General features: G+C 36.8%; 1 protein-coding gene across 4 annotated transcripts in view; it reads left to right on the top strand.

Annotated features, from left to right (window-relative positions):
- The window catches only part of LOC149548407 (uncharacterized), a 55,504-nt gene extending 51,094 nt beyond the window's left edge, over positions 1-4,410 (top strand). For 2 of the 4 annotated variants that reach the window (XR_016354022.1, XR_016354023.1), the window contains 2 exons: positions 2,795-3,692; positions 3,902-4,410. Coding sequence is in view for 1 of the 4 variants with exons in the window: in XM_089792485.1 (XP_089648611.1) it covers positions 2,795-3,618 (824 nt within the window). In the remaining 3 variants the exon portion in view is untranslated. Of the gene's footprint in view, positions 1-2,794; positions 3,785-3,901 lie in introns of those variants that run through there. The other 2 variants (XM_089792485.1, XM_089792486.1) reach the window with 2 other exon arrangements.
- The last annotated feature ends 14,069 nt before the right edge of the window (positions 4,411-18,479 follow it).

Below are 18,479 nucleotides of genomic sequence, written 5' to 3'. Positions count from 1 at the left end.
TCGCAATATCTGTCATATGAGCTCTTTCTGGTGAGCAATATTTTTTTTGACTAGGGGTAGAATTTCATGCTTTTTGCAATGGTACAAGAGTTTTTTTGGTTTCAGCAAAAAATTGAGTAATTCTCATATTTGCGACTTCCAAGGCTTTGTTCAAGCTCATACAAACTCCTTTGGTGTAATTTTTTTAAAAAAGGCATGATTTTCTTTTGGTGCTATTAATTAAAGTGCTTTTGATAAAAAAATTGTGTTTTTAAAATTTGACTTTTTTTTGCAATTGTAATGCCCTTTGGTCTTTTTCATAGTGTGTAAAGTCTATTATAGTTTGGTTGATGCAAATATAAGCAGTTAAATGGAATTACCAAAATTAAGGGGAAAAATTTTCTTTATTATTTAGTAAAGTTTCTTAGTAATACAATGTTTTTAAAAAACTTTTAAATAAGATTTTTTAAAAACAAATTTCTTGTTTCATAAGCAAGTTTGGGAACACAATTAATGTATGCTTACCGTGCCTGTATCAGCCAACCATCTGATCTTCCATGCAATAGCCATCAAGGACTATTTTTTTCTTGTTTTCTTTGCACATTGCAATTGAAGGCGTTTCAGCTGTTAGCTACTTTGGGCAATTCTTTTATTGCTTCTTCACCATGTTTCCAGACTTGCATCATCATTGTTTGTCTCTTATGCAACCATGTTGTATATGCACTAAAATAAAGTGCCACATCTTCCATGTATTTTGTCATTTAGGCTTCATTAGATGTAATATTCCCGCATTCATTAGATTAGGAACTATCTTCTGAGACTCGGTACATGTCTCCAATCAAGAATGACTATAGTTTGAGTATCTAGTCGATGTTCATATAGGCGTCTCCATGCCTGATCTCTATCATATTGCAGTGAGAAATTCATCACCAGTTCTCCTGAGATCTAGTCGATGTTCTCCATGCCTGAATGACTATAGTTTGAGTATCTAGTTGATGTTCATATAGGGGAGGAATTTTGTTGGAGGTCATTGGATCATATTTGTAGGAGAGTCCACGTTAAGGGGAGCTGATTTGACTGTTCCATTATCTCTCATGATAGGCGGGGGGGTGTGAAACTTTTTGACACATGAAGTTTTGTCCATCTCATTCATCTTTAAGAGCATTTTGTGTTTTCATCTCTCTTTTGGGAAGGAGTTTTGTTCCATTGGGTTTTCTCATCTTTGGTTTCAAGAGATTGCATTGCATTTGTACATCGGTACCTAGCATGGGTTAATCGTTGGGGCCCATCTTGCATTGTGCATACATATTCTGTAAGTTGCAGTTAAGGGGGGTGTTTGTGTGTTTAATTGTTGCGCCTAGCAAGTCATTTTACTAGGTCCTAACTACAATGTTGCTTAAGTTTACCCGGGGACTACATCGGAATATTTCCTGTGGTGCACATGAGGGATCTACAACTACAGATCTCTGAATTTTTTCCCTGTATATAAGATGTGGCAGCACAGAAAGGTTTTCTATTTCCATTTCAAAAAGTTACATGATTTACATTTTGGTGATAGTTGCTACTTGATACAAAACTATACTTACACATGTTAAATGGTGACATGAACAAATAATAAACACTATGGGATGGCTATCGTAATTGGAAAGTCAAGGTGTGGCTTTAACATGTAAACTGAAACTCTTCTTCAATGTTGGGCATAGCTCCACCTACATTGTCAAGCAGCCGATTACTATTTATACCATCTAACATTTTTGGTAAGCTGCACTGTAGCAGAACAGTCAAGGAAGGCAAGGCCATGAGTACAAATGGTCGATGTCAAGACTCAAAATCGTCCTATATCATCATACTAATTTCAGCAATTCACTTTGTAACTCTGTGCTCCCAATTCATCCATAATTGTGATATTAAGCCCTGCCCAACATAAAGAGATCAGTAAGGTAATACTGGTCATAGAATAAGTAGTATGGTACCAATCCACAGTAATGAATTGTCACTAGACTGACCATGGAGATGCTCCTTTTTTTCCTTGAAGGTAAGGTTTTGTCTTTTATTCATTCTATTAATTAATACTTCCAAAATTATGTTGAAGCTCAATATCTCCCCCTAGGAAAAGTATCTGCAGTAAATAAGAAAGTGAGTGCCGGTGAGAATAGTATAATCCCGTGAATAATCTCTATTAATTTTGCGACATTGAAGTGTTTAACTTTCTTTAATCGGTGTGTATTGTTATAAATCAGTATCAGATAGAGATTAGTTGCTGAAACCATTCGTAAAGTGACCAAAACTTGTTTACAAAATTATTTCAATATTGTTATCAATTTCCTCACTGCCCAAAAGAAGGATAATTATAAGCACAATACCACACGACATGATCTATTTTTCATCACAGGTCTATATTGATGCTTTTGTGATCTTTCTTCTTATCCTTGTGAAATATTGCAAATTAATATCAGATCAAGATAAAGAAAGAATCCAAGTGGACCATTAAAACACCTTGCCACATGACATGATATATTTTAGCTTAACCTAGGTCTAGACTTGATGCTTTTGTGAAGATTGTTAATTTTGTGGCTCATATATATAAGTTACTGATATCAACATTATGGCCTAAGTTACTGATGTCAACATTATGGCAATTGTGGATAAACGATAGACCAGTATTTAAAACCTAACTTGTATTTATGTTCTCGGTAGCACTGTATTCTTATTTTTTTACCCTTTCTGGAGATAACATGTATGATATGATTTTGCCATTTTAAATTTATTTCTTGGAGCTGAACTTACTGCAACTTGTATTATATTCTAATTCCAGATTCTCCGAAGGCACAGGCTGCTGCACAGACATTGTATGACATGGCACACTGTTTAACTTCTCAGAAGAAAAATGATGAAAACAGTGCAAAGTATGAAAGCAAGGGTCTGGTTTCCTGGCCTGGAGCATTATCACAAAGAACTGTGAAGTCCCATAAGTCTATACATTTAATGGGCAAGTATTCAAATCTCAAATGTCCAAAAAAGGTGGAGACGGAAGAGAGCAAAACTGGAAAAGATCTAACAATCGATTATAATTTTTTGCCCCTTGAAAGGAGAAAATGTCTTAGTTGGGTTAACGATACTTCAATAACTCTGAAACATTCAGCATCCAAAACAGGTAAATTACAGGGCAGCATGATGAATACCTCAAAGCATTTAGACGAGGTTGGAATTTCTTGTGATAATACCATGGTGATGGAAGGTAGGATTTTTCATGAACAAGCACAAGAAAGCGCTGAAGATTTAGGAAAAGAGACAGCTTCACTAATGACAACACCATCACGAGAAACACCATTGAAAAATATTCCAACAGAGACTCATGCTCGAACTGTAAGAAGAACAATCCCTTTAACAGCTCAAAAGAGTAGGACAGTGGGTAGGTCGAATTTTTCTCTTGGACATTTTAGCCCAAGAGGAAAAAGAGGGGCCAATGTTGGGCTTCACCGACCCAATTTGAAGTGCAGAAGTTTTCATCTTGTGGGCTCATCATCCAGCATACAGAACAATGATTTTAACACTGCTACAAAACATAGGAAGTCACTGTCGTCACAACAAGAGACTAGATGTAGGGATTCAACTAGGGAAAGATTCAACAAGCTTTGAGTTTCCAATACTTAAATTTATTTTTTTCAGAGCCTTGGCATTTGTATATCCCAAGCGTTGGAGTCCTTCTACAGGTATTTTCTAACACAGAATCCCTTTTAAAACCCAAATTTTTTCTATAGAATTGTAATGCAATGTTCTTAATCAAAAGTTGGCATTTGTTCTATCTCGTTTGAATAATATATTCTTGTAGAGGGTGGTTACGTCAAGATTCACCAAGTATAATATATCATTTGTTGTAATTTACTAATTTCACTATAATTAGTTACATTACTTTGTGCAGCATGTTCCAGTCAACCCTGGATTTAAGGCACCACTGGAAAAATTCATTGGTTTGTGTTTTGACATCCTTTGTATATCTCATAACTCATAAGAGGAAAGTTCAACACACCTGTCAGGGAAACTGTAGAGTTTTGGAAGCTTCTTCTTCTTTCTCCTTCATGGTAAAATCTCTCATTCCTGATGTTAATCTTGCTGCATGATATTCATTTTTTTCCCTGCAGGAGCCTTTTGTGGTAAGTGCTGGCCCATATGTGAGGTAATCATTTCTGGTAAACAAATTATACCACATCAACGGTGCTAACCTATGTACATTAACATATAGAGAAAATATGCACCGTCAATGTGGTGCAGTTTGTTGACCAGATATCCTACCCCACTAGGATACTATACCTGATGTGCATTTGTCTCGTGAAAAGTTGGAAACTTGTCAATAATTAGCTTTTTCCGTTGTAAAATGTACATCGTTTATAAGTTGCGTCTTAATCATTTTCAATGAAAATATGTTTCTCACATTTGTTTCAATGAAAGCACGGGCTAGTCTTTTTATTGGAAAATTTAATTTTTGGATTGTCAAAAACAAAGGAAATATCAGATTATGAATAATATTCAACATAAAAACTCACGGGTCTAGATGTATTGTGTGGAGACAACTGGTTGGGTAATGGACTTGAAAACCAATTTATTCCTTGAGTAGGCAAGCTGTCTGCAGAGGAAATTGTATATTACGTTATTATTAGTTTGCAAAAATATTTTGTTTTATTGATTTTTCCCACTGCCGTGTGAGGTTTGCCTTGCGCTTTAAAAGTACCTTGGTGTGTGTTCTCTTGGCATTGTGTATAAGGTGAGTGCTTTACCTCATTCATTTTCACCAGCATGAATGACTGTCTACAGCCATTATTAATTGAGGGGGACCTATTTTGGCAAATTATGCTTACTGGTTACTCAAGAACCAGTCCTGCCAATTTCTTTGTATTTTGTTGAACTCAGTTTGCATGCAATGCTTTATGTTTGTAGTGAATGGTGAAGAAGCTATACAAATCACTGACCTATTTTCAGAAATCGAGGAATACACCATCCCCTAACTAATGAGATAGGTTTACTGTGCATGGCCTTGGGGTCCAAAGCAGGCCAAGAAAATTTAAACTGAACAACCAAGTCAACGTGGTACATTAAAGATCCCACTAAATATATGCATCAAATGTTCTTAATTAGAAAAATATGGAGGGCCTATGTTTATGGTTTTCCTAGTGAAGCACTGGAATCAAAATTTGATAGATATGGTTATAGTGTCCTTGCAATTTTTTATAATATGCATGTCAGGACTTGTTTTTCTGCAGTTTGAAGCATTTTGCATAATAGTGTGTTATAATTAAGGTTAAGGAACATTTGGTATGAACTTGGATGATTTTGTGATGTGAATATCAAGATTTAACTGTGTGATTTTTGAGTCAAACTCGAGTTTGACTCAAAAATCACACAGTTAAATCCTGATATTCACATCACAATTTGACTAGCTGTGGAAATCATCTCCTACTTATCAATTGATGAGCTTAAGGGGCTTTCTAATGAATGGTTCATAAGGCACAACACTTGGTGAAGGTTTTGCAAATGGGGTTGCAAGCTTTGGGTTTAACTGTGGAGGAAACTCTGTAGTTAAGCGCGCTCAGGCTGGAGTAGTACTGGGATGGGTGACCTCCCGGGAAGTCTTGGTGCTTCACCCCTGTGAGCATCACCTAGATCCAATGAGTGCTAAGTGTTCCATTTATTCTCATGAGAGATGGATTCATGTTGAATCACTACTCATGAAACATGGGTCATCGAGTTTGACTCAAAAATCACACAGTTAAATCCTGATATTCACATCACAATTTGACTAGCTGTGGAAATCATCTCCTACTTATCAATTGGATGATTTTTATAAATATGGAGAATTTAAAAGATAGAGAAGTTCTAAATATATTCATATGATATTGATAAATCAAAAATCATGCATCACATACATTATGCATAATAGTTGAGTTGAAATTTGTAAGTTCATATACATAATGTAACTTAATACCACGTTTAATAAAAATCGCTTTCAATTTCTTATGTCCATAAATATAGTTCATTTAATTTGGCATCATTGTTAATATGCATGTAGTTATATGAGTATCATAATGCCTAGAATTGCTATCATACATGTCAAAAGTCTCAAAAGAGTCAAAGGTAAATCAAAGAAAGCATGTTTTACCTAATCTTCATCAATGCCATTGCTACCGTTATCCTCGACCTGAAAGGTTGTATCATTCAACAAAATTCCAACCAATCCCTCTTAGACCATGTTAATAATTTAGAGTCGAATGATCCCGAAGTTGTAGTTCACTATGCATAATAATTAACTCCTTTGTTTGTCTAATGGTAAGCATATCCTCTTGAAGGAGTGGATAAAAGCATATGTAGACCAATTCCTACTTGCTATAGAGGATCAAGCATCTTGTGAAGGGAGGCGAATGGAAAGCATCTCATTTGTCCCTTGACATTGACTAGGCTTTTTTGTGCCATTACCATTCTATCCATTCTCACCTCTGGTGTGTGGAAGTTTGGACCATTAAGATTTGAGAAGGTGACCCATTGCTCGTGAGCTATGTTAAACTGCTTAGGTGAATACATTTATTGAGTGCCTATTTAATGGATGGTTCACCTCATCATCATTACAATGAGGGAACCTTCTAGGCTTAGGATCATACCATTTTGGATGTGGTGTAAAGGTTGTCATATGAAGTAGTGGGTTCATAGTGTTTCACTTCCGCATGATATATATTATGTAAGTCTAATTAATTAATCCTTACTCAAAAGTGCTTAATCCTGTGAATTATGTTGTCAAATGTCTTGCAAGTCTCCAAGATTAGGAGAGTTTGCATTAACATAGTTGATGCCATTTTCGAGAAACAAAAAGTCAGAGCAGTCATATCTTAAAAGTACACAATAAAATTGTACAAGAATAAGATTTAATGATTGTCAATCTCAAAGTTAATTGACAACTAAGAATATTAGAAAATTGGAAAGATTCAACAATAAAACTAAAATTTTAAAATGATTTTTTAATAAAATCTAAAAGCTAGTAATGTCTTTCCTTGCGGACCATTGATTGTCATCTAAGGAGTTTTTGTTTGATGACTTTTTCTTCAACAATGCTTTAGGCCATCAATTTCTCTTTGAACTTAGAAATTTCATCTATAAAGGATAATGGCCCTCAATCATCCTATCTAACAAAATGAAGGAATTGACATATAATCTCTACAGGTTTGTGAAATTCTTTCTTTGAAAAAGTCTTAAAGAGATCAAGTGAGATGTGGTGGTTTCAAATAAATATTTGAATATTTCTAGTTTATGTCAACCCCATAACCAATCTAGTTTTTTTTGTAACCTTCAATCCATTGACACAACATGAAGTCTAAATGATGTGCTTGTAAGCACTCTCCACGAGTGAACCAACCAATTTTGTCTCATGTGTTGAATCAGTGATTCAATAAACAACATTTGAGGTTTCAACCTTATATATGGCCTCTCACAAAATGTTGAATTGAAAGTTTACATCTTTGTAGTTCTTTGAACAATCAATGGCTCTAAGGAAATAAGATCCAACTACACGTGACTATGATGTTGATGAGTGATCGATGTCTAATATTTGTTCACCCATCATCACAATAGAACAATTTGTTCTCTTCCATGTTTGCCTCATAAACTCAAATTAGACTATCCCTTGTCAAGGAGTGCAGTGTAGTTTATGATCTCCAGGGGATACAAAAGAGGGACCAATATTAGCTATATCTTTGACTTGTTTTATTGAAGTAAGAAGAATGGGCCACTTGGAGTGGGATCACACAGGCATAAAAATATCAACATAGGAAATCTCTATCACATCTTGTGCTTGCATGTTGATCATAATTGAAATTAAAATTAGGTACCCACCATTACTAGTCTTTGTCTTTCCTTTTTTGGCATCCACTCTATAACATTACCACTACCAACATCAAATGACATAGGTTGATACATAGATGATTGTGAAGGAAATCACATTAGCATAAACACACCTTTACGTTTTCTTTTTGATTCTAAATGAAATCAAAGCATAGTTAAATCCTAATAACAATATCATGATTTGACTTGCTGTGAAAAATATCTCCTAATTATCAACTGATTAGATTATGGGGCTTTCTAATGAATGGTTCATAGGCACAACACTTGGTAACGGTTTTGCAAATGGGGTTGCAAGTAGACTGGGTTCAACCATGGAGGAAACTTCATAGCTAAGTGCGATCGAGTTGGAGTAGTACTGGGATGGGTGACCTTTTGGGAAGTCTCGTTGCTTCACCTAGATCCAATGAGTGCTTAGTGTTCCATTTATTGTCATGAGAGATGGATTCATGTGAAGGACTACTCATGAAAAATGTGTAAATGAGGTTGACTCAAAAACTACACAGTTAAATCTTGATAGCAATATCACAAATTGACTTGTGTAAAAGTATCTCTTACTTATTAATTGATGAGCCTAAGGGGCTTTCTAATGGATGGTTCATAAGGCACAACACTTGGTGAGGTTTGCAAATGGGGTTGCTTCACCTCTATGAGCATCACCTAGATCCAATGAGTGCTTAGTGTTCCATTTATTGTCATGAGAGATGGATTCATGTGAAGCACTACTCATGAAAAATGTGTAAATGAGGTTGACTCAAAAACTACACAGTTAAATCTTGATAGCAATATCACAAATTGACTTGTGTAAAAATATCTCTTACTTATTAATTGAGGAGCCTAAGGGGCTTTCTAATGGATGGTTCATAAGGCACAACACTTGGTGAGGTTTACAAATGGGGTTGCAAAATAGAGTGGATTCAACCATGGAGGAAATTTCGTAGTTAAGCACACTCGAGCTGGATTGAAAGGGCTTTGTTCATAGGGTTTTAAGGTCACCAAAGGAAAGGGCACTCAAATTGGTGTTGTCATTGTTGTGCGTCAACCCCAACATCCTCACTTCCCTCCTAGAGATAATGTTTCCAACTTCTCTCCTTTCTTGGTCACTACAATTATTTTTTATTTATGTAAAAATAGGTTTTGAAGGGACCTCAAACCCTTAACAACTTCATAAGAAGCAGATTTTCAACTAGACTAGTTGCCAAGAGTTTTACAGCCACCTAAAATAAGAACACAAAAGGAGCCCCACAAACTAGATAGAAATAGATTGTCGGATAAAAAATAAAGGAGTAAAGACCCAATTTGCACCGAGGGAAAGAAACCCTATGCTAGAAAAAAGAAGGAAAACACTAGGTTTTCCTTTATCTCTTTTCTTTTGGGAACAAAGCTTCATTCAAAATGAGAGAGGACTTCTTATGATGTTTTCCAATAACTAAGATCCACCCCTCAACCAATGAAATCACCTCATAAGCTTCGAGAATAAGCAAATTTGTTGCAGTAGATCCAATAGTAGAAACCTGGACATAGCCAACAATAACAGATCCAACAAAAGAGAAAAACAAGCAACATCTCCAACACTGGGAGAAACCCCAACATGAACAACCTCAACAAGCATAGGGGAACGCACATGAGTAATAGGAAAATCAAAGGAATAATTTGAAGGTCGAAGACCAGTAGTGACAACAGAGAAATTGATATAATTACAAGAAAACCCTATAGGAACTAAATCAATACCAGTGCCAACAGAAGCAATAGTATCCAAGCCAACCACATTACTACCTATAGTAACATACATAGTTTTTATCAAAATAGGAACAACATGAGAAACAGGCTCAACAATGGGGGAAACCTAAGCAAGCTTCTTAGCAATGGTTCAGAAGAAGCCCCCTTCCAGCAAGAAGTCTTTTTAGTCTTAGGCCTCTGTAAATCGCATTGAGCCGCCAAATGCCCAATGTTATAACATTTTCTACATTTGGAGGGAATCCCTTCGTAGTCCAAAGTTTGAATTCAACTGCTTCCATTAGGAAGCTCCACTTTAAATTTCTCAAGCAAACCCTAAAAAATATCCACCTGAACAGGGATTCTCGCATAAGTGGAATGCAAAATATTTGATGTCTTCATCAACCATGAAGAAATCTCCAATAACTTGCTCACAACTTGCATTAGGGAATCAACCCAAAAGTGAAGAGGAAGGTAAGGAAGTCAAACCCAAATAAAAATTTTGGTAAAAGATTTAGAAGTAGGAGAAAAATTGAGATGCCATGGTTTCACCATCAACAAGTGTTGCTAAGATGACCAAGCAAAAGAAGGGCCACACTTAGCAATAGAAAACCCCTTCGCCATGGGGAAAACGTAGATAGTGCCTGCTAAATTGGGTTCCCATTATGTGGAAATCCACATGTGCAAATCTGAGAGACATGATTATAGACCATGAAAGCGATAAATCACAACATGATTTGAAAGAATGTTGGATGCATCCATAATGTCATTCACCACATTCTCCTCCAAGCAGATTGAAAGGCTTATAGACACCAAAGGGATCCTTCACCTTTGAAGGAACCAAAGATATTGCCACTGCCCTAGCAACATATGTCAAAGATCCACCAGACACCCTAGCACCAATATCGGCACCAAAACCAGACACACTAGTACCAACAACATCAACAATTGGTAAACCCTGGCACCAACACTTGTCTTAACACTAACACACAAGCCAATCTCACTAGAGCCACCAACAACACTAGTAGATGGCTAAACCCTAGTAACAAACCTTGCTCCAATGCCATCAACTGCGCCAACACTCAAGCTAGATGCTGCAACGCCAATGATGAAATCCTAACACTAGCACCCACACCCACACCCACACACGCATGAGAACCTGTGCCCGCCCTTGAACCAACCATGATATTGGCAACATCATCACTAGTGGATGGCAAAACCCTAGTGCCAACCCCAACAACCATTCAAATTTTTATCAACCCTTGACGTCTTAACACTTGTCGTCATCATCACTACAATTGTTGCCATTATTGTTGATCATACGTTGTCAAAAAATCTAAAATATTGGACTTCTGATTGACTTTTTCTTCTTTAAATTTGAATATTATTGAAAAAAAAAAAATGAAATGAAGGACGTACATAAAGTGGTTGCATAGGTCTAGTTGTTCCAAATGTATCTTTGAACTTTGTTGTTTCCTTGTTTTTTTCTCTTCTTGAAAGTTTCAAACCTTGCTACTTATTCTCCTTTTTTGCACTCCATGAAATTGAGATAACAATGAAGAAATTAGCTTGTTGTTAGAAAGTGAGGTTGATGTGATCCATTTGATCTCCATTGATGCCAACATTCTTCCAACCTCTCGGTGTGTCAGTTTTGTATTGGTTGATGTGCACCGATAAATTTGGTGGATTAGTAGTATAGTGAACGTTGTGCATCGATAGCCTACATACTGGTTGATGTGTTCGCCAATTGTTGTACTTTAAATGCTTTATCTTTCTAAGTTTTGGTGGTAGCTCTACTTGGCATACAACATATGTTAGATTGTATTTTTGGGTCAATCCAATGTCAAGTGTGTTACTTGTGTTTCAATCCCAACAATTGCATTATGACATGTTCATCATGCCCATTGGCACCAAAGATTGTGTTGCGTGTTGGAAATTTTGAGGTGGTTTGTTTGGTCAAGGTGGTCCAGGTTTCATTGCTTTCCCACTATTGGAAAATATTGTTGTGACCTATTTCAAATCAATTTTGGTCGAGGGGATTGGAGGTAGCAAGTAGTATAAGTAGAATGATGATTCTAGTTTGTGATTGTGTATGCGTTGGTCCCAACCAATACTGAGAGTGGGGTGAATTTGTATGCACATTTCTAATGGTTAAGACAACAACCTTGTTCACAAACCTTGCTACCAGTTCGTTACCAACTAAAACAATTATGAAAGTAATACAATAAAACCATAAAAGATCACACATAGAAGCATACATCAATGACACATATATTTTTAATGTGGAAGCCCCCAGTGTGAGAATAGAAACTATGGTGGATGTAATATACCCACTAGCCTTTCCTTGCAAGTAAAATGGTGCTTTGTTAAAGGCTTACATCTATTCCTTTTGAGAACTCGTCCTCTTAGGAATGAACATAACCTGTTAGGACTACAATAGCCTATTAAGGGTACCTCGTTAGAGGATTTTGATCCCTTTCTAAGAGATACATGTTAGAGGCTTACAATAGTTGCAATGGTAAGGAAGCAAACTAAAGATGAGATTTAAAGATGTAGCACAACTTGCCTTGTAGATCCATTGTAATACTTCATGAAGATACTTTGATCTCCTTCCTTTTCTCTAGCTCAACCCAATGAACGATTCCTGCCTACTCTCTCTTTCACATACTTGAGCACTGATTTGCTATTAGCTCTCTATTATCTCAGCTCTTGTCTGTCTCCCACAAAACTTTGATCAACATAGTAACATCAATAACATCGACAATAAAAACAAATTCAACAATGAAGTTTGAGTGTCCTTAAATTCACTCATCCAATCCGAGTAACAAAATCGTAAAGTTATCCCACTCAAATCATCTATTCAAAGTTTGAAATATTTAAGCCAACATAATCATAAAATACCTGTGACAACCTATATGTAGGTGCCTATTCACGTATGCCTGTCTATCCAGCTATAAGTTTGCATTTAGACTTGTGTCCTTGCTTCCTTCTGTCGCTTCCATCACTTCTCTCTGCATGCATGCCATGTCACTATCAGAATCTCTTATAGTCTTTTACATAATTGGTGACTTAGTTGTGACCATCTAACTTCCACGCCTGTTAGCCCATCATAGGCATGACTGCATCTTTACTTTTTCTCGTGAGCCGATATGCCAATCTACCAGTTGTTGCACTGCCTTGCAACACTTCAATCTTCTTGTTAATAGGTTGCCAATCAATGACAACACTATGATGCTTATTCAATGTTTGAGTCCTTGTGATGCCACGACTTAGTCATCACCATTTTGCTAGTTAGTCATGCCAATGTGATTAGTTAAGTCCAATAATCTCCCCCTTTGGCATTGATGGGAAAACCTCTTTATTATGAACAAATGTTTGGTTAAGAAGACTTGCATCTTGTTCAAGTTAAGTTTGCCTATCTCTTTACCCTTAAGTCTCCTTCCTAGCTGTCTATGGTCTTAGACTTTATGTGTGCTCCTTTATCTGTATCTTTACAACTCTTCGTCTGCATTAATTTTCCTTATTATATGTAGGCTCCCCCTTTTGTATGGATTCCTCATGTCATTTCCTCTTTCACAATCCTTTTCCCCTTTATCTTATTGCATGACTCACATCCTTTACATTTTGTATGGATTCCTCATGTCATTTCCTCTTTCACAATCCTTTTCTCCTTTATCTTATTACATGACTCACATCCTTTACATTGCTCTTCCCCATTTATTTATTCTCCCCCACGTATGCATTCTTCCCCTTTTGTTCTCTCCCCATTTTGTCTATATTCTTCCCCATCCTATGTATTCTCCCCCTTTTGTCATCAAGGACAAAGGGTATATAGGACTTATGCTCCCTGTTTCACCTTGCTCCCCACCTTGGTGTACTAACCTAACAAAGGGTATGGGGTTTTACGGGCTTGCAACTTCTCAAAGATGTCCTTGTATTGCTCCATTTTTGTGTTCAACTAGTCTCCCATGACTCTTTCATGTGAGTGAAATAGAGTATTTCACTCCTTCTTCCAATTGCCTATCCATTGTTTCTTATGTCTCTGTAGTAGCTTGGCTAATTGCGCTTTTGCATCCTTTAGATGTTCATCGATGATCCCTACATGCTAGGATAGGAAACATTGAAGTTCCATCAGTCGAATTGCTCTCTTCTCTTGTTCTACTCTTAGAAGATGTACCAAGTACATGGTCTTTTGAATTTGTGTTGTGTGCTATGAGGATGATCATGTTAATGGATTATAAGTCCAGGCAGATTCATCAAGCTCTTGTTGAGCTTTCTCTCCTCTTTGCACCATATCACCTATCACGGTATATGATGTGTTGGGCTTTTGAAATAGAGGGGTTATGCCTTTCATGCTTCTAACATTTAATCTCTTAGAGATGTCAATTCCTCGTACTTTTCTTGAACAAGATTTATTTGTTTTTCTAGGTTTGACATTGGAGCCCATTGTTTCAAGACCTCTGTTATTTTCTCCACCTTATCGTAGAGATGATCTACGAGGACTTTGATCTAGTTTATTAGATCATCTTCTTTATCGTATGGGGCTTATGATGCCACTTGCTTAAGTATGTCTTTGGCCTTTACTAGTGTACTCACCCTTTCATGCCTCTTACTAGATAATTTCATCATTTTATATTTCTCCACGAGTCCAATATATTTTGATAGCTCTTTATCACTTAGCTTGTTTAGGTTCTTTCCCATTTCATCTACTTTTTCAAAGAGACATTGCATTTTCTTTGCCTCTTTTGCATCTACATCATATAATTCTCCTTCACCCTCAAATGTAGATGATGAAACTGGTTCTAAGGGTTCATATCTTCCTCCTCTTCTTTTTACTATAAGATTCCGTTGAATCTCTTTTCCGCTTGCCTTTATCTTTCTCCAACTTCCTTATGCTCCACTGTCCTCTAGACTGTCTCCTGGACGATCGTATCCCTTTAGGAGTCTTTTCTTGTTGAGATGATGACAAACCATCTTGCCTTTGTTCATGTTCAATTTCTTTTGTCGTCTCTTTCTCTTGTGTTGCCTATCTTGTTGTATCTTTAGGGATCTCCATTGCAGCTATTTGTTGTTCTTCAATCACAACATCAATCTCTTAATCTTTGGTTGCCTCTCCTTCCTGATCTTCTTTCGGGGCACTAGTCACATTGTGACCTTTCTCCTTTTTTTTGTCTTTTGGACATGGGTCCATCAATGTGATATCAATAATTTCTAGTTGATTGCCACCTTAGTGTGTATGTCATCTTTATGTCCTATTTCTACCTTTGGTGGTGCTAAAGTTTCTTGTTCTTTTTGAACTTTGTTGCTTTCTTTGGGTTCCTTGTTCAAGTCTTGACTCATTTGAGTCCTTTGCTTGGTTGGTGTAGCAAGCTGTACTGTTGACTTTTTATTTTATTTCTTTTGTCTTGACTGCTTCCTTCTTCTTGACCTTTTCTTGTGGCACTTGTTTTGGGCCAGGTTTCTTCTTCAAGTTAGATTCTTTCTGACTATACAATTTTGACAAAAAAATGTCTACATTAAAAAATTCTTCTCTTTTCAGACCAGTTGTTTTTGGAAAGAAAAATAGGACCAATTGTTACCAATGCTACATTTGCTAGTATATTAAAATCCTTTTTGCATGAGTTGACTAGTCCAACTCTTTCATCATCCAGGTCAAGTCTTATTTTGGCTAGAGCACCATCTAGCATATTCTTGCTCTCAAGAATTCCCTTTGTCCATATTTCTCCAATCATTGCATAAAACTCATTGGGTACTAGTGCTTCGATGGACGCCCATGTTCTATTGAACACTCTTAAACTTACTAGTACACCATTTACAATTTTATCCTTATTTGCCTTGGTTAGTTTTGAAAATCTATTCTTTATTGTATTGTAGTTACCATTATTTTCAATATCATCAATAATATTCTTAAATGTAAGTTTCTTACCATCTTTAGGTGATTTGAGACTCTGTCTCTGTCTCCTCCTCAGATTCTTCTTCCTTCGATGGAGTTGAAGGCTTCTTCGCATCCTTCCCTAATTTTGTTTTTATATGTTGCTATCATTGGGGGTACGGTTGTGGGGATCTTTTTTCTAGTGGCCTCCTCTTCTAACTTTGGCTTGAGTGAAGACTTACCTCGAGGCTTCATTCGAGGGCTTTCGTCACCTTCTTGTGCTTTTTCCTCTTCAGTTGGTTGCATAGTTTGAATTGTGCTTTTCTTCTTCTTTTGCTTCTCCACTACAACTGCCTCTTGTAGCTTTTCGAGCTCTTTCATCTTTTCTTCGACTATTCAAACCTTCTTCGTTCTTGGTCAATTGGCATTGCCAATAGCTAATCAATGTCGTCCCTAGTTGAGTTTTCATTAACTTCACAGGGTAGTTTGGTCAACTAGTGGGTTTGTGGTTGAACTGGTTGTACTATGCACCTATTTGTGCTTGCTAAGAAAAAAATGTCTCTTCTATAATCTATGATAAAATATAAGGGTATCCTCGTTTTGTACATCTCTTGCTGAAACTTCTTGAAATATTTATCAAGTAAATCAGGGGCACCGCTACCCAATCTAGTATACATGTTTGTTATTTGTGCTATGATGTTGTTCCTTGATTTCCACTGGAATTTCAGAAATCTAGGAAATTATACCTTGAATTAGAAAAATATGAAGACCAATATTGCACCATACTTGAATATGTGTGCATTGCTCCATTTCTTGGTCTTTCACAGATTCTCCATCATCTCCATATGTAGCCACCCACTTAGGTTAAGTGTAGTGTTCTTAGTTATTATTTGTTGTACTCCATAGATTGCTCCACTTGGCACGCTATTGATCCTACTTGACTGATAGAGCCGGTGAACAATCACCATTGTAGTAAATTTTACCATCTCATCTTTAAAGTCCTTCAACAAACACATCTTGCCATCATGATGACATCCAATTAGTTCTTCCACTTCAATTGGTTTGTGTTTCTTTATGGTAAGATTTATTCTAGTTTTGCTGAACTTTGTGACTCTTTCGATCACTTGCTTTGTGATCTTGTAGGGTTTGTAAAGCCACATGTACTCTTTGTGCACCTTGCTTAGCACAAATCTAACCCATTCACCCTTGAAGAAATTTGGGATGTCTAATGCGAAGGCTAGGGTTGTGTCTTCCAGATCTTGGAAACCTAGTTTCCATTGATTTTTGAGACATAACTCATACTTCATCCCGATTTCCTTGTCTCGCAACTCCATTATCGTTTCCTTTAGATAGACACTCACATCTTCAACGAGTAACACATTACCTAGGAGTGAGGATAGGGCTCCTATCATATTTCTCTCATCTGCACTCTTTATGATGAGCTTGTAGGCTGGTGGGCCATTCTCTTTTCTACTTGTTCAACAACATACAATTTAGAGTATTTCTCCTATTCCATTCTTGAATAGAATTGTTGATATGATTCCTTTCACACACTTTGTTTCTCTTGACTGGTCTTAGGGTTTCTTACCACTTCTCGCTCAAATTTGCACAAAAGTAACATTGAGGTTCTAATGCTAAACTTGTCCCTTACCCACCTCTATCTTTATTCCATAAATGTTTTCTAACGTTGTGTCCAATAGTAAAGTTTTGGGGGCAACTTGTCCTATCTTCATAGGTTAAGCTTTTTGAATTAATGACTTCATTTCAGTCTTCTTTAAGCATCACTCTTTATGAACTACTAGTTTGAATGTGTGGACCAGTGCAAGGGTTACTTTGCTTGCTTAGCCCCTAAATCTTTTCTAGCTTAACTTGTTTGGGAGGTCTTACCATTCGCTAGTGAGCTTGCAACCTCTCTAGGTTTCACTTTGGTGCCTTTTGATTCCTTCTCGGTCCAAACCTTGGCAAATCCCTTACTAACTTGTTCAATATCAATGAGTTTTTCCTTTCCTTTGTTTCCATTGTGTTTTTGCTTGTTTTTGATTGACCCAACAAGTCTTGGCCATGTGACCAATCTTATAGAATCAATAGCATGTCATACCTGTATTGTTCCATGGTCCAGTGTTGTTCCTATAACCTGTCCTTAGCTTGTAGTGAGATGCAAGGTGATTATCATTTCCATAGGTAGAGAAAATCTATCTTACACACTTGTTGTTCCTAGTGTGTCTCCCTACCTTTGGAGATGACTAATATGACCGAGCTTTTGATCTACAGTCCTTGGCACTATGACCATACCTATTACAATGGTAACAATAACCTTATGCTCTTGTCTCATTTGAAAGATCTCTGCACTCATGTGCACTATGTCCATACCAGTGACAAATATTGCAACAACCTCTATAGGCATGCTGAGTACTAGACACTATTTGCATGTGCCAACAATCATTTGAAGTGTGTCCTACTTTACCAAAATAATAAGAAGTAGGTTTGTTGAATGACATATCACTCTTTGGTGTCTTTTTATTCTTTATGGGATTGAAGTCTTTCGCTCTTGAAGGCTCTCGTTTCTCAATTGTGTTGATTCCTTCAAATCCTAGACCAGTTGTGCTTGTGATCTTTCTTTGAGCTTTTAGCTGCTCTTCCGACTTCTTGGTGCTTTCATTAGACTTCACCAGTCTCTCATTTTTCTCTTTGGTGTCCTTTAGTTCATCCATCATTTGACAAACTTGTTCTTCTAGTAGCTTGGTTTCTTCATTTAGAAATTCTAACTGCACAACTTTATCATGACAACGCTCCTGCCAGACACTATTTTCTTGTTTGATATACCACTCTTCTTTTTCCATCATGGACATTTCTTCTTGGCTTTCAACAAATCATCATCTTGTAGTTTTGCTTCTTCGGCCATTGTGTGTTCTTCATAGGCTTGATCTCTTTGAAGGATGGCATTTCCTTTCTCATCCCGTGCTTTAGTCATTCTCACCGCTGCATGTTCTTGTTCCTTTTTCATTGTCCTGATCCTTCTAGTTAACTTTTC

This window comes from Cupressus sempervirens, chromosome 7 (genome assembly GCF_028749045.1).
Source record: "Cupressus sempervirens isolate cs-2001-9-10 chromosome 7, ASM2874904v1, whole genome shotgun sequence".
NCBI lineage: Eukaryota > Viridiplantae > Streptophyta > Pinopsida > Cupressales > Cupressaceae > Cupressus > Cupressus sempervirens.
The sequence above is the reverse complement of the archived record's forward strand: the minus strand, read 5'-3'. Positions and strand labels throughout refer to the sequence as shown.